At 50.2% G+C, this 25,429-nt stretch overlaps 1 protein-coding gene across 1 annotated transcript in view; it reads right to left on the bottom strand.

The window, feature by feature from the left end:
* The window catches only part of DDX31 (DEAD-box helicase 31), a 54,532-nt gene that overhangs the window by 24,883 nt on the left and 4,220 nt on the right, over window positions 1-25,429 (bottom strand). Inside the window, exons 6-15 of the mRNA XM_006754172.2 lie at window positions 19,545-19,589; window positions 18,306-18,347; window positions 17,100-17,164; window positions 15,449-15,568; window positions 15,225-15,331; window positions 13,935-14,215; window positions 13,095-13,262; window positions 9,955-10,014; window positions 4,383-4,433; window positions 2,758-2,897 (exon numbers count right to left, since the gene is read on the bottom strand). Coding sequence (XP_006754235.1) covers window positions 2,758-2,897; window positions 4,383-4,433; window positions 9,955-10,014; window positions 13,095-13,262; window positions 13,935-14,215; window positions 15,225-15,331; window positions 15,449-15,568; window positions 17,100-17,164; window positions 18,306-18,347; window positions 19,545-19,589 — 1,079 coding nt within the window. The remainder of the gene's footprint in view (window positions 1-2,757; window positions 2,898-4,382; window positions 4,434-9,954; window positions 10,015-13,094; window positions 13,263-13,934; window positions 14,216-15,224; window positions 15,332-15,448; window positions 15,569-17,099; window positions 17,165-18,305; window positions 18,348-19,544; window positions 19,590-25,429) is intronic.

The following is a 25,429-nucleotide window of genomic DNA, read 5'->3' as shown; positions in this document are numbered from 1 at the left end:
ATGTGAGGAGCAGGACACTGTGTTGGAAGTTGTGGAACATAAAACACAATCCAGGAAGGGAGATAAGGATGCAAATAATTAGTGGAATGAATATTGACCCCCAAAATAAACTAAAAAAAAGCATTCATTTAATAAAGAGGCCAGAAAATAAACCTTTCACATATATGGTCAATTGATTTCAACAAGGGTGCTAAAATCATTTAATGGGGAAATAATAGTCTTTTCAACAAATAGTGCTGGGACTCCATGCTTTTGTTCTGTCCCTCCGGTCCAGTTTAAGAACCCATTGTGGCCCTTGAGTCAAAAAGTTTGCCCACCCCTGGTCTAGAACGAGGCGGCCATGGGCAGGGCACTGTCTCTCGCCCCGTCTGCTAAAGGGAACTGTGGAGTGTGAAGCAGGCAGCAAGGTGTGTGAGGGCCTTGCTGCTGTCCCGAATCTTCTCCACAATTCCTGGCTCTCGGGTTCTTGAGCATAAAACATACACACATTCTCCTCCTTTAAATTTTTAAAAACTATTTAGGAGTTCCACCCTGGCCAGGTAGCTCAGCTGGTTGGAGCGTCATCCAGATACGCCAAGGTTTCAGGTTTGATCCCTGGCCGGGCACATACAAGCAACCAACAAATGCATCAGTAAATAGAACAACAAATCGGTGTTTCTCTCTCTCTTCTTCTCTCTAAAAATCAATTCATAAAAATCCTAAAAATAAATAATAAATAAATGTTTAGGCATACCTTTTGGATTCCAAAAATGTTCACATCTGCTTCTTTCCACAGTGCACTCTGCCATTAGTTCTTATGAGATTTCATTTTTTTTGCATTAAGTCAAAGAATAGTCTATATTAGATATCCAACATACAACACACCCTTCCTCACGTGGACACGGGATGCTGGCGCCTGGCTGTGCCCCGTGACCGGGTCTGAGCCTTACTGAGCGGCTCGCACCAGCCCCGGACGCAGTCAGGGGTTCGGGCACAGGCACTTCCATGAGTGACTTTTGGGGGCAGAAGCCAGTGAGGTTGGACCCTACAGGCTTTTCCCCTAAATGAATGTTCTCACACCAGCTGGTATCCTCCCTCCACAAGGCTACACTCTCTCCCTCTCTTGGTATTCCCTGTCCTCATCCTTCTGAACTTCCTCTCCAAGTCCAAGAGGAAGCTCTTGGTGACGAGTGGCCAGCGTGAGCTCTCTCCTAAGTAAGGTAAAGTATGCAAGTGTTCCCGACACAAACAAAACCACCACTCACTGGGAAACTGTCAGGATGAGAGACATTAAATGAGCCCACTCGACACTGACCAGACTCACGGGGAGTGGACCCCGCCTGCCCCACCCAAGGAGATCAGACACCTTTCTGAATAAGCCGCAGACCATGAACACTCACGCCAGCAACCCCGAAAGAGTGCCGCGAGGGTGAGAGCAGAGCCCTGCAGGTACTGGGGGGCCACCTTGTGCACCCATCTCTCCCAGTGGGTGGCCTGGGGTCCCCCAGAGCAGGTTCCGATGTGGGGGGCAATGACTTCCCAGGAGATAGCCCTGCAGTGTTCCTGGATGCGTTAGAGAGAGCACAGGCCTGGGCAAAGGGAAGTACCAGCAGGCGAGGCCCCACGCTCAGCCGCGCGGCAGAGCTGAGCGCCGGCGTCACCGGTGGCTCCTGGTGGCTCTCAGGGTACCCTCGCAGCCACAGCTCTCCCGGTGCCTCCAGGACATGGGATGCACCGCTGTGCTATGTCTGAGCAGAAGTTCTGGAACGTGGACCAGAGGAAAAACTTTAGAAGCCTAGTATTAGACTTTGTTACATCAGGTGCCAGAGACTGTGTGGAAAATATGATAAAATATTAATTCCCAGCTCCCGTGGATTCCTTCCGCTTGCTCTGTAACTCCTGGCCAAGAGGAAGCGCTACTCTCCCTGCGGCTTTCTCTCCCTTTCCTCAGGGAGGTCAGGTCTGGCAGAAGCCCCTGGCACTGCTCCCATGCCACTGAGTCCTCTGCGCCGTGAACAGGGTTGGACCAGGGCTGCAGGAGGGGACATTGAGGCGCTGCCACCTGCCCAGGCCTGACAAGATGGGGGCCAGAGCTCCCTTCGCGTGTGCACACACTCCAGTGGCCACCCAAACACTTCCTTCCAGGTTGGTTTTTCTGAGGGAAGGGGAATTGTGTGATGAGTAAAAAGTGTTGTTTTTTTTTCAAAGATAAACCATCTTCACCTTGGCTAATGTTGCTAAATGGTTAGAACATCAGCACACACACCAAAGGGTCTCGGGTTCGCTCCCCGCCCCCGGTCAGGGCGTGAGCAGGAGGCAATCAATTGGTGTGCCTCGCTCACATGGATGTTTCTCTCTCTCGCCCTCCCTTCCACTCTCCCTGAAAAGCAATGGGAAAATATCCTCAGGTAAGGATTAAAAACAAAACAAAACAAAACAAAGATAAACCAACTTTAAAGGTACATTAATTGCAAGAATTAAAAATTGTGAACAGAACCGTCTACAAGAAGCCGGCTGTCAGAGAGCGAAACACAGGCCTCCTTGCATGAAACACGGAGGCGACAGATCGTCCTATGACTTAGTCTCACAACGCAATGGAAGTTGTCATGTGCTGACGGCATGAAGGGTTTTGGCTGTTGCCACTGGCTATTCTGGGACTCATTTAGGGATCACAAGGGTTAATGGCTCTTCGTCAGCTTACAAGGCCCAGCCGCTATAAGAAGCGACAGAAAGTTAATTAGGTGAGATCAGCCGGAGCCGCTCAGGTTTCTGACTCACTTGATTTTGTGAGAAGCCAGCGAGCTGACATATTCTGCCTCCGAAGGAGCCAAGAAGAGCAGGCTGCTCCCGTGGCAGCCGATGCGGGCGGTTCTCCCGATCCGGTGGATGTATTCCGCGGCTGAAGACGGAGCGTTGTACTAAAAAGGGCAACAGAAATGAAGGCATTCACAGATCAAGGGACTGCCATTAATTGGAAGTGCAATACCCCTCACCTGCCTCCAGGTATCCCAGGAATTAAATCCTGGTGCTATGGTTACCCTAACACAATCACAAGGCGAAGTCACTCAACCCTGAAACTCCTGCTTCATTGGAAATAACAAGGCTCTGACAGGCCGACGTGAACAGTGGCCAAGTTTCAGATAAACGAGATGTCTCCTCGTCCCAGTATCTCCTTTCTAATTTTACTTCTCCACAGGTCCCTGCAGCTTCCTATTTGCATCTTTTCACGGAGGTGACTGTGCAAGGTGAAAGCGCGGGCAGGTGGGGAAACCTCTGCAGATGACCACATGACCTTGGCCAACTCCCTGGCAGACAAGCAGTGGAGGTGAGGAGCCTTACAGGTAAAGAGTCAGGGGCTGATGACCTGGAGCAGAGGTCAGCTTGAGGCTGGGCCCCAGGAGCTGGTCTCCGCACCTGCCTGCAGCCCTTGGTCCCAGGGGAGCAGGGCTTCCTCCCCACAGGGACTTGCCCCTGCCCCACGGACAGCGCTCCTGACTCGGGGAAGGGGTCCTAGAACTCAGCGGGATGAACTGCGCAGCGTGTCGTGACGTCTATGGCTAGAACTTCGCCATCATCAAAACTGACACTTCGCCCTCTGCTGCTACATGAATCAAAGGTCAGAGGGCAGATCACACTGGTCAATATTCACAATATAAGGCTCTACATGGCCGACTCTGTGTCTAGCCTTGCACACATCCCGTCACCCTTGCCTCCTCATCTTTAACTCGCTCGGAGGCCAGCGGGAAGGAAGACAGCGCCTCTCGTCACAGTGATCACCTGCGGGGAGCAGATTCCCCACCAGCGTCAGGCGTGTGGCTGCACCAGAACGTGAATAAACCATGATTCACGTACACAGGGCATGTCTCCCTTGGCCCACACTCAGAAGGGCTTGAAAATACCATCTGCAGACTAACGAAAAGAAACAACAAAACTAAAACCACCGACCGGCCCTAGCGCTAACGCCCATGCCCGCTGGCAAAGTGTCTAAGGCTCGCGGTCTGTGTGAGATGCTGTCAGGGACTTAATTGCCCCCTGCAGGTCAATGTACAGGACACGGCTCTCAGGACAGCTGAGCCATCTCCTCCTGGACACCATGAGGCCTCCCAGGGGCCCGGGGAATTCCTGTTGTTATCAAATTGCTGAAACTTTGCGTGTGACATGCGTTAGTCTGGAGCTGGGAGCGGCCCCCTCCCGCGATTGCAGGCTGGCTGTTTGCTGCAGCCGTCAGGTGGGCTGAGTTAAGGAAAGACGTCAGGAGAATTGTGCAGATACGGCCGGTTGCTGCCTGGTTACCAGGGCAACACCCAGGAGGGTAATAATAAGTATTCTACTTAAAGCCAGCGCATCTACTCATGATCATATATTCCTGCCTCGAGCTCACACCTTAACAACTAAAAAATTACCTGAACAATCCATGTGACTTGAGGGAGATCTAAGCCTCGAGCTGCAACATCCTTCAAAACAGAAAAGAAGATGGCTTAGGACTGAGTTTCTGAACCATGTGGGGGTCACAGATCCGTCGGTAACCTCATGCAGAGGAAGAGGGCTCACATGCTCGCTCACACGCTCACACACGCTCACACACACACGTCTGCACACGGCCTCAGGGAGCCACCAGTCCATCTGTGGTTCCAATTTCTGACTCAGGAGTAAATGCTAGGAGCCCGTTGATGAGGTGGCCACAGCCACTTCCCCACATGACCGTCCCCCGCAGGGAGCCCAGGTCCTTACACGCGTCGTTCTCCGTGGTGCCTTGGAAGAATTCTGAAAACTTCCAGCGTGTCTGACCGCTTTTACATTTTGTCTGGGACACTCTATGAGGAATGCATTCCTGGGTTATCAGCCCCATCCCTCGCCCACCAGCAGAGCGAACGACCAGCACTGAGGCGGGCTTCTGGAAGGTCACCCAGGCACCCCTCGTGGAGGTGGCCGCGAAGCATTTCCTGCGCCTTTGCCGGCAGCCTCCAAGCAGCAAGGCCCAGGCAACACCTGCCTCTCTGTCGTCTAAATCGGAATGCGGGCCACAGACGGGACCAGACAGGCGAAACTGTAACAGCAATGGAGACTCCGGTTTTCTTTCCGGCTGGTTGCCACCTGCAAAGCGGACTCCACTCTCTAGCTGTTCTGGCTCCTCCAGCCCCCAGCAAGCAGTCTGCACCGGCATCAGCTTCACGCTGCCAGCTGGAGCAAGAGCACCCGCCACGCATCCTGGGCACTTCCTACACACCAGCCCCCGTGCGGCTCTTCAAAACAGCTCCGATTCCATGGCCATATTACATTCTCTGCTCCGACCCCAGAGAAGGCGCCACACCTTCCTGCGCCGTGGTGGGGAATTTGGTAACATTCAGCAAAATTGCTATGTACTTGCCCTTTGACCCAGAGCAATCTTTCGTCTCAAAATCCATCCTGAGGACACGCTGGCAAAAATACAAACGGCCTCACATGCACAAGGCTGTTTGTGCGGGCAGCTTGTGGCTGCAGGCCTGGCAAACACCCCAAGGTCTAGGAGACAGGGAGTGACCCTGATCCGGCAAACCCACCCCTTACGCACGGTTCCCCCGCCATGAGAGGGAGGTTCCCATGGAGACTCACCAGCGTACATTTCGAGTGTACAACATACTTCTGTGTAAGAAATGAGGGGAATCAAGTACATTTACCCGTATTTCTAAAAGAAATAATAAAGGGGAACCCCCAAAAGCTTAGGAAAATCGTTGCCTGGAGAGGAAGGGAGAGAAGAGGAGAGGAAGGATGGAAGTGAACCTCCGTCGGGACCTTCAGAATGAGATGCTGAGACTGAGTAAACGTCTGCAAACTAAAAAGTAAGGTGACTGGCTGTCGTGCCACATGAAGTGGAGTGTCACCTATTCTCCAAAGCAAACCCCCAAACCCGGGCCTCGTTAGGGGTCTGGACGTAACTGCTAGTTTAGAGGAACCATGGGGGGGAGGGGCAAGGCAGCCACCGTGAGGAGAGACGGGGCAAATCCATGGGACACATGGTCTGGTTTCCTCCACCAGAAATCCAAGGGAAAATAGGTCAGCAACCCACACCCAGACGAAGCAGCACTGGGTGGGTGGAAGAACAGACAGATGGCTCAGCGGGTCCCCGAGAACCAGCACCCGGAGAGTCCCCCAAACTGCCAACTGACTTCTCTCCAGGCAGAGGGGTTGGGTGATTTTCACTTTTCTCTTTGCATTTTTGTTTTATTTTCCTCTTAACAATAGATGGATAGATCCCCCAGATTTTCACTTAGAAAAATGTCACCCACTGAGAAGCTGGAGTAGCACAACGAGCACCTGTGTGCCTTCACCTGGACGCGCTGAGGACGGCCGGGGCGATGCTGATGGCCGGGCGCCCGCCTCCCCGTTCCCTCTCTACACACACGCTTCTCTGAACCACTGAAAGTCCCTGGGACGCACCTCCTAAGTAAAAGCACATCCTTCTACATAGGACACTCAGTGCTGAGTTACACTGTCTCCTAGGAGTCCGGTTCACGTTGCCCCAGCTGCAGCAGAGGTGGGGGTGGTGTGTCCCTCTGCTGTCCGTCCTGTATGGTGACGACTGTCCACTCGCCGGAGTGAGGGGCGCCAACAGCCTCTGCCTCTGAAGGCACCTTCGCCTTTCTAATTAGTAAGAAATTGGGAGACTGTTTCCCAAATCCTTCCACCCAGTGTTTCCGCCTCTGTGGGTGCTGCCTGTCTGTTCCCTGATGACTGCGAGGGATGACTTCCTGTCTAGCACACCTTCCTCCCATTCGAGAACTGGCATCATTTGCAAGAGCAGCCTCCTCTCTTCCCCCTCTCTGAAGTACCACTAAGAAACCACATGTATCGTTGGCTTTTTTGAAAAAATGATAATCCTATGCAAGTTTCTGCAAGAAGCACATTAAAACGATCGCTGCCTGGGACTGAGGGAGACTCCGTGCCACATCCACCTCGCCCAGCACGGGGGCGGGACAGGCTGGTCAGCCTTCCCTGCTCTCCTCCCAGAGGCGTCAGGCCGCCTTTCTGACGCATTAACAGTTTAATGTACAAAGGGTGCTGAGCGCCCACGAGGTACCTGCAGGCAGCTCCCACACCCCTGCAGGCCCGACCCAAGCAATGCCTTTTGAGAAAACTAGTGCTCCCCTAAGGGGCCCGGGACCTGCCTTCTGCACTGACCACAGCTGATGGCGTCGTTAAGAAACGACGTGTTACTGACGTGCTCCGTGGGGGGAGTGGGGGGGGGGCATGTAGACAAGGGGCTGCTGGAGCCAGACAGACAGGAGGGCTTTGCAGAAAATGTAATGTTCGTCAGTTTAGTAAATTCAACCAAGAATCTCTAACATAGCGTCTGACGTTCACACAAGTCACGGAGCGCACATGCGCTGAAGCGGTGTTAGGAGTGACTGCAGACTGCAGCCTCCCACCCGGTGGCCTGGCTCAAGGCACCAGCTCAGACAGTCCTCCCTGTGTCCCACTTCTTGTGTTGGGGAGGGGAGACCTCACCAACAGTCAACCACCACTCAGCCTTGATCAGCTATGCCTTTAAGCACGGCTTTCGCAGGAGAAAGTATTCTCCCTGCTCCAGGAATGGAGGGCGGACTTAGCCATTCGATCTGGGCGAGTCAACTGAGCCCCGAGCCTCAGTTCACATGCTTAACAATGGCTGTAGGATCCACCCTGTTTATCTCCAGAGGTGACTGAAGATCAAATGAGGCTGTGCATATCCACACTGAGCAGCAATCTAATGTCACTTCCTGACGAAGGAGGACCTGGGATGGTGGTGACCAGCCCTCCCTGCTCTCTTCCCCGCTCACACCCTCCCCCTGGGGTGGGGGACAGAGGCAGGACCCTGCTCCCCGATCCTGCAATGGCATCAGCGGGCACTGGGGCACCAGGAAGCTGACCTGCTGAGGACTCAGCAGAGGCCTCAGCCTCAGCGCCCCCGTCAGAGCTCAGGTCCAGCCCCGTGTGCTGCGGGAACCTAACTAGGGCAGAAGAACCGCTAAAGTCAGCTCTGAAAGACACTCGGCGGTGAGGCCGAGGGCCCAGCTTGACGACCGGCCGCCTCCACGAGACGGAGGAGCACAGATGGAAGGCAGCTTGCTCAGGTGCCAGCCTGTCAGTTGGATTAAAATGACTCATTTATTTACCGAAGATCCTCACGAAGTGCTTTTACTAACAGGGAGAGGGGCCGCCGGCGCTCTGAGGAAGGGACGCAGCGAGCTCGCCTCTGTGCCGCCCGGCCTGCCAAAAGTCATTACTGCCGTGTGTGGGAGCCATCAGCGGGGTATAGGCCCCCGTTGTCCGGGTGACAGATTGGGCTGCGCAAACAGAGGAGGAAGGAGAGAGCGCAGAAGCTGTCAGAGGCGAGAGATCTTGGCTGGAGCCGCCAAAAAACTGGCAACATGAGTTAGCGTAACTGAGTAAACAGCCAACAGTCTCCCAAGGATTTTGCCATTAACACAATGAAATAAAGTGGAAAAGAGACACTTCTCCTAAAAAATAGGCCCCACAGAAAACCGAGCGCCTCCATGCACTCGGGCTGTGGACGGGTCTCGTGGGCCCTGCGGCCGTGCTCCTTTGTCTTGGAGCCTCCTGGCAGCGGGACCCCCCGGGGGAGGGAGTTAAGAACTGCGACGTAACAGCGGGCTTCAAGCAAAAAGAAGTGAAGGTGGAGGCGAGCAGCACAGGTGACCTGCCCTGGACAATCCGTGCGGACCCAGCGGAGGGGGGCTCTGCCGGCTGGGGCCAGGCCCCAGGGACAGCGAGAATGACACCTTCGAGGACGTGAGAGAAGGGCCGCTTGGCTGAGGGTGAGGAACAAGCGGGAAGCGGGGACAGAGGAGACGGGAAGGGGTCCGGCCCCAGAAGGTACTAGTGGACATGCGAACTTTTGACAAATTTCTTTATCAAATAGATTATCTGGACTCGTCTGCAGTGTTGGCCCGGCCTTTGAAGAGAGGGAACACCAGCACCCGACTTGTGGACGGGCTCCTAGAGGCGAGGGCTGCTGGGGCGGACTCAGACCTCCGAGGCCAACCCTCCCAGTAACTGTTCTCCATCTGACCAACCACGCTCGGCACAGCCAGGCGGCCACACGTGAGCATCGGCACACTGCTGGCGGGCAGGCCGTCTCCTATAGGACCTTACACAAGACAGACAGGAGCACTCACCCATACACTCGGAGTTCAGGGAGAAAAGCACCGCTAAGTCACACTGAGCACAGACAGGAGTTCCTTAAAGAGGAATTCATTAGAGGCCGAGCAGGTGGTCAAAGAGCTACTCGTCTGCTGCTCAACAGCACGTCGTCACCGGGTGACTCCATTACGGCGCCGTTTCCCTGCTGCGTGGACAGGGATTTCTCCAATCGTCAGGGATTAAGCTGCATCACCCACGATGGCACAAGGAGGGAGGGATTTTAGCTTGGGAGCGAGCAAAGCCCCGGTGAAGTGCATCCCCAGAGAAGGGCCGTTGCAGGCGGGACTTTCCATCTTGAAAGAGGACGAGACATGCATTCAAAGGGTCAGCGCTGGGCTAGAGGCAGCCTCCAGGGTGGCAGCGCGGGGCGAGGGAACTGCCTCACACTGTAGGGCAAGTGACAGACACCAGCAGACACACTGCCCACGGCAGCTGCTCCTGGAAGGGGTGAGCAAGGTGCGTAGAGTGATTTTGTTGTGGAAAGACTCTCAGCTCTAATTACTCCCGATAGCTGTAATTTACAAGTTTTTAGTGGATAGAAATCAGCAAGATTCACACGTTTTCAGACCAACAGCTGCCACTATTAGTGAGCAAATAGCTGAGTCTTCTGCACAGTGGCAGCGGCTACCTGTGACTAAGTCAAGTGACAAACCAGAGGTGCCAAGGGACCGGCCACACCAAGAGCCCTGGGATTCCCGCAGTCCGTGGGGCAGCTGCAAGGCAAATCATCGAGAGAGAAAAACTGCAGCCACCCATTGCAGAAATGCTCCTTTCGCCGGAGTGGTTATTACGTACCGTGCAGAAGAGGACACCAGGGCCGGCCTGTGCAAACTCGCGAAACACTGCTGTTCTCTCCTGCAAAGACAAGGGAAGCCTCAACGCTGAGTCAACCCAGCGAGCAGGTGCCCAGGCTCCCAGTCTCCGCCCGCTGGGACTGCATTCAGGCCCAGAACAGAGACTTTGGAGGAAGGGAAGCAACGAGTGCTCACATCTAACAGGCCCAGGACTGCACTGTGGGCTGTGTCAGGAGGGCAGCGCCAGGCGGGCCCCTCCTCCAGATCGGCCCCCCGGAGCAGAGACAGTCCACAGGGACACACTTTCCTGCAGGTGGGCGAGAGGAATGATGAACAACCCACCTTTCCTGCAGGGGAATTTTGTTAATGACTGATTTAAAAAAGGTCAAAAAAATATACACCCCACATATTTTAACTGTAGAAAATTACATTTAAGACAAAGGAAGAAAATGCAATTTCCCACCGCTCGAAGCACACTACTGCCACTGGCAACCCCGGGCCTGTGCAAAGCATCACCAAGAAGGGGCTCTGGAAAGATGGCCACACGACCTCTACTAGCAACACACTCTTATCAGAAACCAAGAGGACATGAACATCTTTCCAAACCACATCCTCTCTCTCGTGACGACACTGTTAGCAACCAGCAGGGTGGGTGTGCCACCATTTACCTGGCCGGTGCCTCATTGCTGGCCCTGAGGCTGTGGCCGACTGTTCTCCATTATAATCTGTGATAAAATCTTTACCGGCAAGTCCTGTGCACATCACTGTTCCCTCTGGATGAGTTCCTAAAGGCTTTCCTGTGAACTTGCAAAGCCAGTGGCGCAAGCAGCTGACCGTGGCCATGCCCACCTGTCCGCCACAAAAGAGGGAAGTGACCAAATTACTACAATTTTGGGGAAAAGGATGTCTCTCCCTCCACTTAGGCGCAGCCCTGTCTCCGAGGGGAACCTCATCACCGTCTTTCACATGCACGTGTTGTTGCAGAAGTGGGAACCCCCCTGCCCAGGGACCCCTCGCTTAGGACAGGGGACACAACCAGCGTGCACTGAGCGCAGCCACGTACCAGATGCTGGCCTACGCTTTACACGTCTGCACGCATCCAATCCCCACAGCCCTCCGAGCAGGTACCATTAGCACCCCTTTCCAGGCAGAGAAACCGAGGCTCGGGGTCTGAGGAACTGCCAAGGACACCCACACACAGCACAGGGCTGACTGCACTTGGGCCCAGGGAGCTGGTCCGGAGCTGAGCTCAGACCCCCCCGAGGACGCCTGCGTTGGTCCGGCTTGCTGCGCAGTCTTTATAAGGGACCATTTAACGGCTGTGGTGTCCAGGCAAATCAGAACAGTTCCTGAAAGCAGGGACACACGTGAAAGCCCATCCAGATGGATCCAGGTCTGGGGAGAGGAGGAAACCTAATTCCTGAGCTTTCATCACCACCACCAGGCAGCAACTTCAAACTTCACTTCTCTCCAATGCCCGTAAACTTGGTTGGGGTCATGACATTCATTTAGGGAGATCACAGGTCATGTGGAACAGTGGCCAGGAATATGTGCTTGGGGCTGTTTTAGCTCAGTCTGGGGTGAGACACTTAACCTCAGTATTCATCAGATAAAATACAGATACTCCCTCCCATCCTCTACTTCTGGGTAGGCTGTAAAGGCTACTTAATAAAACAATATAAGTAAAATATTAACAATTACTAAACTGAAGAGCGGAACTATTCCTGAAGGAGAAATAACATTAATAATGGCCCTTAACATTTACTGAGCACTGACTATGAGCCAGCCCTGTGCTAAGCACTTTAATCTGCATTAACTCAATGAATTGTCTCAACCACATGAAGTAAATACGACTATTGGCTCCATTTTAGAGACATGGAAACTGAGGCACAGAGAGAGTGTCCTGAGGTCACACAGCCAGAGAATAGCAGGGCCAGGACTGGAACCAGGAGGCTGCCTCCAGGGCACACAGCTGGCATTACAACAAGAGCCGGAACACATCTGACTCTGTGTGATCTGCTCAAATTCCCAGATCCTTCCAAGTCCACAGCCAGCTCCTCCATCACCTCAGACTCCCCTGCAGCATGCCTCTGGTGAAGCAGACCCAGAGGACTAGGAAACTAATTTAAAAAAAAGAGAGAGAAACACCATAAATGGTATTGCATTATGAAATCAACAAATTTGATTGACTCAGGGATCCACTAGGTAAAAAGAAAGAGCTTATAAAATTCACAAAGGCTGAGACAGTCAGGAAATACTATGCTATCTTGTGGCAAATAAGAAGTTGTGTCCTTGAGTGACCTTGAGCAAATTCACTTTTTTGAACCTCCATTTCCTGAATTATTACACCAAAAAAGCAAAAACAAGAGGGGAAATGGGCTTGATGACCTTTAAGGTCTCTTATACTCTAAGAATGTTACCACTTTTAAGTGTGGTTCTAGTCCCAGCGCACCCTCATTTGGGGCCTTTCTTCACTCCTCCTCCTTTCGGAGCTGCCTGGTAACAGCCTCCAGGACAAGATGGCTCCCATCTCAGGCCCTGTGTGTCCCTCCCTGCACGAGGCAGTGACTTCACCCTACTCCGCGCTCCGCCCCAACTCCCCATGGACTGAGTTTTGCAGCTTAAAACCTAAAACAAGGCAAACGTTCTACTCTTCTTCCTGAACAAAAACGTTACTCAGAGCCGAGGCAGAGCGAGACACACAGACCCTTTCGCAACCCGAAGTGCTGAGAGCGCTGCATCTTGTTGACAACGACAGCAGTCACGCTCAGCAGTACCATATGGGAGCCACAATTTAGCTCCATTAATGCTCTTAATTTGAAGACATCAAGCCCTAATTACACACTGGGTACTAAAAAGGCAAAACCCTTCCCCAGTGCCAGCTACTTAGTGGTGCTCTGTTGCCTTAACAGCTGGTTGAGGTAGATGCAGGCCAAGGGCCTGCGAGCTCTCAGGTGGACGAGCCCAGCTCCAGAGCAGGCGGGCGGAACAATAGGCTCTGCTCGCCCACATCACGGGCAGGGCGGCCGCGTCCAGTTCCCATGCGCCACCCTCCTCAGGGGACACCTGCCCGAGCCCAGCGAGAGCCAGTGCTGACCCTGGAGGGCGTGATCAAGTTGGATGGGCCCCGGGCGTGCTCACCTCCTGGTCCATGTTGCCATGCAGCCGCAGGAATGTTAATCGCGGGCCGCCAGATGGTAACTGCCCTGACGCCGCGCCGCCCAGCAGGGTCTGGAAGAAGAGGTGGTAGTGGAACTCCACCAGCTCGCAACTCGAGAAAAAGACGATCAGCTTCTGGTCAGTTTCAAACTACATGGACACAGAGGGGAAAAAACCACCACAGGGTTATGAGGTGACACTACAATGAGTATCTTTCTAAAAAACAGTCACACTGGCCCTGTTTGGAAAGAGATGACAGACGGCTTGGAGTTACTGCAAAATTAACACGGATGCTCCATGCTCCCAGACTGCAGGAGAGGGAACTGACAGCCATGACCTTGATCACGCTCCCACACCTGAGCAGAGCACGCTTCAGGGTGAGGCTGCACATCAGTGCTGTTCTTCGTCCTCTCAGACCTCAGCACACACGCCACGTCCAGTGCATCTAGAAGCTTCACTCTCAAGCCTTCCACCTACTGCTTCCCCATGTCCCAGAGAAAGTGCTGCCGAAACTAGCAATAAATACGCAAATACCGGGTGTCTTTTAAAAACACAAGCACAGGCCCCTAGCTCTGTCTCACATCCAGCATGCTCTTGCCACCTCTGCTGTTCCCAACATCAGTCCCGGGAAAGATACTTAAGGCAGATTTCAGGCTGAACATAATGGCTATCACTGACCTCCGAGCTTTCCCACAATCCGAGAACACCATGTCCACCAGCAGTTAGGCCAGAAAACCGTGTCTCAACCCGCTGCCGGCAATGCCTGATACAAATGACACAGGAGGCGCCTCCCCCTGATGGAGCTGACCGGGCCCGTCCTACCTTGCACTTCTGCAGGATGAAGGCTGCCAGGCAGACCAGCCTCAGTTTGCTGGGAACCAAGACCACGTACTGCTCAAGACCCTCCGGAATTGCAAAGCCGTCCAGCTCATCATCATCATCATCATCGTCATCGTCGTCGTCATCATCATAGTCGTCATCACTTAGTGAGTCAGAGTCGTCAGAAGACTCTTCATCTGTCAGGTAAGGCTGACCGAAGCTGTTATCCAGGACAGAAATGCTGACTGGGTTGTGTAAACTGATGTCAGCGAGCCGTGTCACACCTGGGAGAAAGTGAAAAAGTCAAAACAGGGGACAGCACACGCTGTGGAACTGGTCCCTGTGCAGGCCCGGGCACACCGCACATTCAGGCAACTAGGCAACTGCTGGCGGGTTTCACCAAGGGCCGTGCTGATCTGCCCAATTGTCTATCTGGTGGGTGGACCCCGGATTTCTTCCCACAGCCCAATAACCCCTCACACCAGCCTTTCTAAGCTCGCACCTGTGGGAAACCACTGAAAGGGACATTAACAGGGGTCTGCCCCCATCCCCCAAAGGGTTCTGTGATCAAGTTATGCAAACCCGGATAAAAAGGTCCCACAAATTCTTCCGCAAGGCTTCGCAGGCCTTCTTAGGACCTTTACTGGGTGAAGGTGCGCCACGCATCTCCACGAGGAGGTCATGTGTGGCATTTCCCAAACTTTTTGAGCACAGAATCCCTTTTCCATGGATTATCTCTGGAAATTAATGTTCTCGTGGATACAGTCAGAAGTGCTGATGAGGCGTACTGGTGGCAGCTGGTGTGCCGAGGGAAGCAGACACCAGACAGAAGCTGTCCTGTCGCCGAGACAGGGCCTGCTGCGGGGTCGGTGCAGAGCACTGCCACTTGGCCACGCAGTGTCCCATCTACGAAAGGCAGCTAAAAGGCTCCATCTCACGAGGATGAAAAGCAGAAACGAGCTTAAAGGACAGGAGTACTTTCAGGTCCACCGCCTCTTCAGGAGAAAGGCAGGCTGACCGCAGTAACAATGCGCGTGGTGAGAGGCCGTCCTTGTCAGGACCAGAGCCCCGCCTTCCGAGGGCCATGGCAGCAGTGAAAGGCTCACGCAGGCACAGGTGGTGGCCGCCAGCCTTTCCCGTCCTCCCCACCTGCAGGAGCCCCTGCAGCTCGGTCCCAACTGCTGGCCCTCTCCCCACGCCCCGGGGGCGCCCTGAGACTCCTCCCCGGCCTGAAGCTGAGGGCCAGCGCCGGCACACAGGCCCCTGGCAGCGGCATCCATTCTCTTGGCTCACCTTCCGTGAGAGTGGCCGACAGCAAGACGTTCTGTCGTTCCTGGCACTCAGCGTTGATCGCGTTGAGTATCACCGTGATAGTCTTTTCGAAGCCCAGATCCAAGATTCTGCGGTTTCAGGAGAAGAAAGTTAAATCTAATGCAGACGGCATGTAACCCAGGCTGCAGTCAGATGGACACAGACACAGCCTTCCCTGTGCCTTTCCTGCTCCAGATCAGCCTCACCTGTCGGCTTCATCCAGAACCAGCCAGCGGATGCGGTTGAAATGAATGTTCTTTGTGGATTTTATATGATCCACCAGGCGTCCAGGAGTGGAGATGAGGATATTGATTCCTTTGCGGAGCCTGTGGAAAATTACACACCACAAGAGACAGTAAATCACACTGGGCTGTATCAGTGGGAGACACAGGAAATAGGCGAAGGAGACAGATTCGTGTCTAGCAGCATGTGCCACAGCTTGAATCATGACAAACGTGATGACAAGTGGATACAAAGATCAGAGTTTTCATTTGTCTCTGAAGTTTCTCTCCTATAGAACAGAATTGTTAAGATCTGCAGTTACATTAAAATCATAAAACCTTAACTTTGAAAGGAATCTTGACTATGTAATCTGATGCCTTTTACCTGTCCACGGGTCCCTTCTAGCACATTCCAGACACATGGTCGTCTAGCTTGCTCCTGAGGCTTCTTTGCCAGGCAACCTCATAGTTGAATCAGTTATCCCAGAATGTTTTCTTATACTGAACCTTTGCTGCGACTTCCATGTAACAGGCCTAGCTCTGCCCCATAGACAAGGTAGAATAAATCTAATTTATGACTCTCCAAACATCCTTCACCCATTAGCCTGGTAATAAAAGCCTCCAGTTTCTAGCTGAGTATGTTTTCTAGCTTCCCCTGCAGGTAAGCATGATCCCAGCCTACGCTCCAGAACAAGACAGGAGGACAGAGAGACGCAAACGCCATGAGCCCCTGTAGAGGGAGGGTCTGATGATCTCGCTCCTGCTGTAGGACTTAGCTGTGAGGGCGGGATCGCTACTGTGAGGTGATCTTGGAAATGGAAGCCTCATGTCATGGCACAAAAAGAGGAGGAGCCTGAGTCCCAACACTGGAGCACATGTCGGTCTCGGCCGGGCTACCGTCAGGCTTAACTATTTGTGAAAGAAAAGCACACCTCCCACCGCGCTGGTGGCACCGCTGTGTGCTGCCACTGTCATTCACAGCTGAAAGCAAGCCTAGCCAATATTTTTAGATTTCCACATTAATATTTACTCCTCAGGAATAGACCACACACATAGTTGGGTGTTACTACTAAGCACTACCCTAAAATACAATAAAAGTTGTTTTAAAAGAATGCAGACCATTTGGAATTTACTTGTCCCAACAATTTTCTACTGACATAATGACCAGTTCTAACACAGAATTTGGAATCAATGTTTTGGGGTGTAAAAAGCAAGGTGCAAAGCAATATGTAAGCTTATGATCTTGTTTTATAAAAAACAAACAAACAAAAAACACCCAAACTCCAATGTACCCACACAGACTGTCACCAAGGGAGGTGCACTGAATAAGGGGGAATGCGGGGACCGGGTGGGTGGAGTTAAGGTCGTGATCACATGTAACATTGTTATATTTAAAATCATTTTCTTGAAATACTAATGCTTATTGCATGTAACATTATTAAAAAAAGAAGGTCATGACCAGATCAGAAGGGAACCCCACAGGTTCATGACTACCTTAAAAACAGCCCTGTCTAAAGGTGACTGCTCCCTGCTGACTCTGTCTTTCCCTGCACATGGGGCCATGTTTAGAAGGACTGAGTCTTACTGAATAGGAAGGCAGAACAGGCAGATTAAAAAAGAATTAAACCTCCCCTACCTGGCTTTTTCAGACTTTCTCTTCTCTCCTCCCATTAACACTCCAGGCACAATCCAGGTAAATGGCTACAGAAAGACATCAGACCAGAATCAATGCATAGCCCATTTTCTACAAACAGAGACAGGTCTATCCTTCTCCTCAAAGGCATTGGGAGGGGGCCCAGCCCGTGTGGCTCAGTGGTTGAGCATCGACCCATGAACCAGGTCAGTGTTCAATTTCTGGTCAGAGCACAAGCCCAGGTTGCAGGCTCGATTCCCGATAGGGGGCAGGAGGCAAACTATCAATGATTTTCCCTTTCCCCTTTTCTCTTTGAAATCAATAAAAAATCTATTAAAAAAATAATAAGGGCCCTAGCCGGTTTGCTCAGTGGATAGAGCGTCGGCCTGTGAACTGAAGGGTCCCGGGTTCAATTCCGGTCTAGAGCGCTTGTCCAGGTTGCGGGCTTGACCCTCAGTTGATCAGTGATTCTCTTTCACCATTGATGTTTCTATCTCCCTCCCTCTCCCTTTCTCTCTGAAATCAATAAAAAATTTTTAATAAAAGGTACCGGGAGGGGGGTCGGGCTTCGCAGGTAAGAGGTGTTACTGTGTAGACAGGACTGTGAGCACTGCCCTACCAGGTCACGGTCAGCAAGAGCCGGAGGTAAGGCTGTGTGACCTCCTCCCAACACAGACGGAAACGGGAGCTCTGGAAATGGTTCCAGTGAGTCCCTGCCTTGCTCCACGGAGCCTGAATGAAACACATCTCCGTGAGGTGTGTGATCTTTGGGGCTAACATGAAACCTAGGCACAACCCCCACCCCGATGAAGGACGGACAGGGCAATTCGCGGCCAAATCGGTGGGCTTGCTGGCTTGGCCTTGGAGCCTCTCTCGTTCTTAAACCCATGGGCAGCCTTTCCAGTGGCTTTGCACCGGACCATCTCAAGGCTGCGATGCCTGTGAATGTACGTGGCTTGCTAGTGCCTATGATCAATGACACAATTTTAAGCTCCAGGAAACACCAGTTCCCCTGCTCAGCTACAAGCAGGTCGTTAGTGCGGATCAGACCAGTGGAAGCCTCCACGCTGTTCCTGGGAGGAGCAGAGACATCGCGGAGGGAAGAGACTAACTGCGAGCTCTCTGAGAACAAAGAAAAGGCTGCGGCATAGTTCTCTTTCCTCAAAAAGTCAAGAAAAAAAGGTAAAGCTGAAGTCCTGGCGGCCTTACCTTGAGCAGTTTCTGGAAAGTGTCAAAGCTTTGTAGCGCCAGCTGTAAATATTAAGGAGTTATAATGAGCAAGGCATCTTCTTCCTTTTTGAGAAATTTAGACGATGGACCAGTAGAGTGATTCGTATCCAAACTTGGACCTCAAGTTATGATTCAAGAGAAGATTAATCCTAGCACAGAATCGACTGGAAACATATACTTGTGTGAGGCTGACTGTGAGAGCTGTCAGTCTGCAGTGCGGGCAGCCACAGCACATCTATTCTGGGATGGACACAGACAGCGCGTGCTCCCTCTGCTGGCTCTAGTCCCCAGAGCACACAGCGCAGCACAGGGAAAGGGAAGGCGCCGACCTGGACTCGGCTCTTTAGAGAGAGGGGTGAGCACACGAGGGGGAATGGAGCAGGGATGCCGCAGCCTGGCCTTCGGGGCTGAGAGGGTGATGACTGTGCCCAGGAACGTGCCAGGCTGGCAGCTGAGGACCCAGAGGTGTATATAGGAAAGAAAACCAACAAGCCCTGTGGCATCGAATGAAAACGAATGAGGTTCCATAAAACCGGCCCATAATCCCTTTGCCCAAAGATATAGTTCCCACGTGTTCAGGATTCACGAAGCGCTCTGGAAACAGCCAGTTCGCTGTGTCAAAATTTAAATAGCCTCACGCCCGCTCCTCCATTGGACGGAGCGGACCGGGCTCTGCAGGACGTGAGGTGAGTGGACGCTCCATCGCCATGAGCAAGTCTCTGCGGGGAATGGTTACATCTGACAGAGAAAATATACCTTCATCGGAAATTGCTTCCCAGGCAAAAAAAATATACCAGACCAAAGAGATTTCCACCAGGGAAGAAGACAGAGACCAGGAAGCTTAACTTTCAGGAACATGTGTTGGCACGGTAGCTTTCTTCTTTTTTTTTTTAAAGTTCATTTTCAGGGCCGATTGCTTTTATTTTTTAATGAAGTTGGGGGTGTACAAAAATGAGACTGAAGTTTCTTTTAAAAGGATAGAAATTTATAGTATGATCAGTGTTTAGACAAGGAAACATGATTTTTCAGAGAAGCTGAACTTCTCTGGTTGAGGACCAGAGCTCAGTCCCCGAGCAAAGGAAAGAGCAATGTGAAGTGATCTGTGGCCAAACACGGACTCAAGTTAAGGCTGGCGCGGCGGAGAGGAAAACAGTGACTCCACTTACAAATCCAACAGGACGTCACTGACAACACCCATCCGCACGTGAGCCCACTTACCTCTCTCGTCGGCACCAGCACCAGCGCGTAGGGGCCGTCACCGCGCTGGGGACAGAGAAGGAAAGAAATGCTCTGAATGAAGGTCCTAAGCGCCAGACACCAGGACCTAAGAGTGGCCACTGGTCACACGTCACTAGCCGTCTCGGCCAAGAACAGGGACAAGCCCTGGCGGCCGGCCGGGCGGAGCACCATCCTGTACACACAAAGGCTGCAAGTTTGCTCCCATCAAGGTGCATGTGGGAGGTAAGCAATCGATGTTTCTCTCTCCCCTCCTCTATGAAAATCAGTAAAAGCATACCCTCAGGTAAAGATTAAGAAAAAGGACAAGAATGCCCACCTCCTTCATTATCATGGAACACTGTTCTAGAGGGTCTGGCCCATGCAATGAGACAAGAAAAAGAATGTCTAAAAATCTGGAAAGTAGAAGGTAAAACTGTCATTATTAGCAAATATTTTATCCTAAAAAAAAAATCACTTGAAGCTCTATTACAAAAAAGACAAGTCAACTAGCTGAATGCAAAATTAATATATAAATAAACTGCTTTTAACAGAAAATGAAGAAATCCAAAGGAGAAAAAAATCAGTTATAACAACAAAAAAGATAAACTTAACAGAAATGTATAAAATCTACATAATGAGAATTTTAAAATACCTCCGAGGAGCATAAAATAAAACCTGAATAAATGGAAAGATGTATCTTGTTCTTGGATAATATTATATATAAGCGAATTCTTCCTAATCAATCCATAAATGTAATGCAATCTTAATAAAAATGCATATGGACATTTATATGCACATATAAAATAATAAATGCAATCAAACAAGCTGATTTCAAGTTCACATAAAAAAATGTTTAAGAATAATGAAAACATTTCTGAAAAACATGATATTTGAACAATTTAAATCCACAGTAGTTTTGAAAAACTGACACTGATATATAGAGATTTACAACAGCAAATAGGGTCTAGAGTAGACTCAAATACATGGAGAAATTTAGGAAATAAGGAGCATTTTCTATCAGGAAAAGAATGGATTACTTAAAGGTCATTTTATAAAAAATTTTAGAAAAAATTAAGTTGGAATTAAGTTGGCCTTTTTATAGATGACATAAAACCCAGAAACTATAAAACACCAATAAATTTTATCACTTTAAAATTTCGCCCTGGCCAGTTTGGCTCAGTGGATAGAGCGCCGGCCTTCAGACTGAAGGGTCCCAGGTTCGATTCGGGTCAAGGGCATGTAACTTGGTTGCAGGTACATCCCCAGTAGGGGGCGTGCAGAACATCCCTCTCATCGATGTTTCTAACTCTGTATCCCTCTCCCTTCCTCTCTGTAAAAAAGCCAATAAAAAAAATTTTTAAATTTCAAAATAAAAAAATAATACCCAAACAAAATCAAGAGTCAAATAAAAATGTGGGGAAAATTACCCTACATGTAAGAGAAAGGCCAATTTCCCTATCTTATCAAGAAGGTCTATGATTCAACTAAAAATAAAAACATAAAAGAAAACTCAAACAGAAAAATGGAGGCGGACATAAGAAGTTAATTTATGGAAATAATTCAAAATATGGCTTTTACACATATGAAAAGATGTTCAACTTTATTCCTAGGAGAAATTCAAATTGAAACTATAATACAGTATTTTTCCCCTGTCAAATGAGCAAAATTAAACAGCTGATAGTGTGGATAAGGGCACGGGCAAATAGGAACTCTTGTACAATGTTGGTGAGAGTGCAAATTGCTATAACTCCTTTAAAGGTCAATTTTGACATTATCTAGCAAATAAAAATGCAAATTTCACTTATGGGAATTTCTCTAAAAGATACACTGGTACCTGTACATAAATTTGTATTTTCCAGAATGTAGAGTATTTATAACAGCCCTGTTTGTAGTAAAATACTGAACAAAATGTATCCCACCAATGAAGGAATGACTCAATAGTTTACTGTACAGACAGTGGAATACGAGGCAGCACTTTAAACACAAGGCTTATCCAACAGATAAGAAACTATCCCCAAACACACTAAGTGAACAAAGGCAAAGCACAGGACAGCATGCATAACGAGCCACCGTTTGTGTAGCAAACAGACTAATGCTTCAAATGAAGAGGCAAGAGGACCTGTGCATGTGCACATCTGCTTTATAGGCGGGGATTCCCTAAGAGGACCTGTGCATGTGCACATCTGTTTTTAATTAGAGGTGCAAGTTTTACTTCTCTACTCATATTTCAAACAACATACTTTTTGTTTTCTGCTTTTTTACTTTTTGAAAACTCTGTACAACGTTTCATTAATTCCATCAAAAATGCATATCTCAATAGCATGTGCCTTGTGCTGAATCATGTTAAAGACCTGAACTGATGCAGCACCCTAAGAGGACCTGTGCATGTGCACATCTGCTTTATAGGCGGGGACACCCTAAGAGGACCTGCTCTTAAGAGACTGGTGACAAGGACCACTGCATCCCGACATAACGTCGCATTCAGAGAAGGCAGGGGAGGGAATGACTTGATTTTCACTCTCAATTTTTTGGGTACTGTTTACATTTATTTGCCATATACATTTTATCCAATAGTAATAATAGTAATAATAATAATAATACAAGAAAAAACAAAGTCATCTGATAAAGGCCCCGTAAGCAATGGTGCCTTGCACCCCGAAAGTGCTCACAGACAGGGACTGGATCGAAACAATGAGAGCAGCAGCGAAGTGCAGACTTAGCCGCAAATGTAATCACAAGCATGGTTTTCATGTTTTGCATAGGAGACATTTACCCACAAGGAGAAAAGGATTTGGAATTCAAACTAGAGCCGCCTGTACTCAACATCAACTTGGCGAGCCTGCGCTGAAGCCGGGCGGGGAACAGTAAACATGTTAGTACAGCGGTAGCGACGTGCCACAGTGCGACGGTAGGAGATTCTGACATTTCAAAAGGTGTTACTACACAGACGGAAAGAAAGAAAAAGCAATTCCTCACCGAGCAGAAGTGAGTGAAGAGGGTGGATGTGATGTCAGAAGAATCAGAGCCAAGTGACTGAGCGAGTGTGCACAGCAGAGCAGCCTTTCCCGATTCATTCCCAAAGTAACTGAAGACTCCGTGGGGGGCCTTGAATTGGCTGCTCCCTCCACGTATGATTTTTACAGGTCAAATCATTTTACAATGAACTCCAAGGGTCTGTATGAGTATTACTTGAAATCAGTGAGTTAAATTTGGGCTTGGAAAACTCTCTCTACAGAATATTTCAGTCTTGAATAGGATTTGTTAGTGATATTAAAAATAGTTGAGCAAATTAAAAGCAACTGCCTGGCTTGTTAATGGTTCTGAATATAAGTGAATCAAACCATTGCCCTTTCAACAGCCCTGGGAGCGTGTTGATGATGATGACAGCTCCCACAACGAGCAGGTGGTTCCCAGGTGACAGGCACCATTCTCAACCGTCCACGTGCACCCAGCTGACTTGCTCCTCACCCCGGGAGAGAGGCACTGCCGTCGCCATGGCACCGGTGAAGTCAGGGAGGCAGAGGGTGAAATGGTCTGCCTAGAGTCATGCTCAGACTGGAGCACAGCTGCCCACACGCGCTCCCCGGTGTGTAATCTAACCTCCCCGTCCTCAGTCCCCATCTATGAGACCAGACAGGGGGGCTAGCACTGCAGGACCCACCCAGCTCCAATACCCCCCAACTCCCTAACTCTGAGTGAACTAACACCTTGCCCTGGCATTGCCGGGGCATGTCAGTGGGGGAGGCTCCACCGCACTGTCGTGATGACCTGCTTCTCCTCTATGTTCCCCGTGCAACACTGAGGAGCCCTGTGGGACTCTCACTGAGTGCCACGGGAAGGAAATAAAAATCTCACTCACCACTTCAGAGAAAACTAGCATTATCTTCTGATAGGTATCGTTCTCACCTTTTTTATATACACACAGACTTTATCATCATTGACGAAGTTGGAGTCATACTCTATGTGCCGGTTTGTAACCTGCCTTATTTCAATTACATGGCAAGAACACAAGTTCACAAATGTTACTTGAAAAAAAATAGCACTTTTACTGGCTCTAGAAGGTTCCATAATTTGGATGGCTGTGTATGACTTCTGTTTTATTCATTTACATAGAGTTTAAATAAAATTTAAACTGACTCATTTTGAAATAATTTCAGATTTACAAAACAATGCACAGCCCTGGCCAGGTAGCTCAGTTGGTTAGATCATCATCCCAATACACCAAGGTTGCAGGTTCAATCCCCAGTCAGGGCACATACAGGAATCAATCAATGAATGCATAAGTGGGACAACAAATCGATGTTTCTCTCTCTCTAAAATCAATCAATCAACCAATAAAAATTGCAAAAGTAGTACAAAGAACTCCCTGAAACCCTTCTCCCCGCTGCCTCATATGGTATGGATTCTCAAAATCACAGGACAATGATCAGAACCAGGAAATGAACACTGATTAAACACTATGAAGTAACCTATAGGCCTCATTCAAATCCCAGTAACTGACCTCCCACCGTCCTTTCCCCAGACTAGGATCCAGGTCCGGACCAGACCTGCATTGAGTTGTCAGTCTCCTGTATCTTACTCTGGGTCGTTCTGTGGTATTTCTTTGTCTTTTGTGACCTTAATGCTTTTGAACAAGAGCATTAGAATATTAGAATATCCTTCAATTTGGGTTTGGCTGATGTTTGCTTATGATTAAACTCAGGTTATGTGTTTTGGGCAAGAAAACTACTGAAGTGGAGCTGCGTCCTCCGGACCTGCAGCACACAAGGGCCCATGAGGCCCACGTCTTAGCGCCGGTGACACCAGCTGGACGGCTTGGTTAGGAGGCAGCCAGGCTGCCCGCTGGAAGGCTAGTTTCCCTCTGTGATTAAGAGCGCCTTGTGGGGAGCTGCTCTCAAACTATGTAAATAGCCCATTTCATCACTTCCACCCACTCACGTTAGCATCTGTGACGATTCCTGCCTGGAACACTCGCCTGTGGCCCTGCCAAAGGCTGCTGCTCTATTTCCATCTCTCGTTCCACATTTTCCTTCGCATTTCTACTATGAGGAAGGGCTTTCCCTTCCGCCACGTATTTATTTACTCAGTCATTTCTTATCAGTTTGGACTCATGGAATTTGTTTAAGTTTATGGGCTATAATCCAACACTCTCGTTATTTATTTTGGCACTCAACTATCAGATGGGCTCGATACACATCTAATCCTGCATGTCCAAACCGAGAAAATAGGAACCAATTAGCTCTTATCTGACTCCTATTTCTGATCTCGCTGTTTCCTCTAGAGACGAAGCAGGGCTGTATCTGTGGGATTCTGGGCCGGGTTTTGAGAAGACACCTATGTCTGTGGAAGGTGGCGGTTAACTGGTTTCCCAGGGAACACCAAGGACCCAAATTGTGGCCCAGGCACTAACTGTTTCACAACTGAAGGAAGCTTCTAGAACATGCTCAACATCAGGCGGTCCATTGTCAAACTCACTAATTGGGTGCTTATTTCCACATCTACTATTCATGACAAACCACATTTATATACAACATTCACCTTTCTTAGGCAGAAGAGCTTGTCTCTGGAGCCACAGAGAACTGAGGTGGGAATGCAGTTCCCCATTACTCGCCACATGGTCTGGGTAAGTTACTGAACTTCCCCAAGCCTCCATTTGTCATGTAAACCTGGGGGTAACAGTAATACTGACAACTCGGTGGGGCCAAGGCAGCTAAAGATTCAAGATCACACAGGCAAGGCATCTGGCAGCACGTCTGACCTCCGGGAGCACCTGACACGTGTCCTGCGAGACCTACTATGATGGTGGTGAATCCCTTTGCTCTGCTGCATGCTGGGCAGCCCGCGGAGGCAGCCGCTGTGTGAGAAATGGAGTAAAGAGCAAGGAA

The sequence above is a fragment of the Myotis davidii genome, unplaced genomic scaffold (genome assembly GCF_000327345.1).
Source record: "Myotis davidii unplaced genomic scaffold, ASM32734v1 scaffold651, whole genome shotgun sequence".
NCBI classification, from domain to species: Eukaryota; Metazoa; Chordata; class Mammalia; order Chiroptera; family Vespertilionidae; genus Myotis; species Myotis davidii.
Note: the sequence above shows the minus strand (reverse complement) of the source record. Positions and strands in the feature narration are given on the sequence as shown.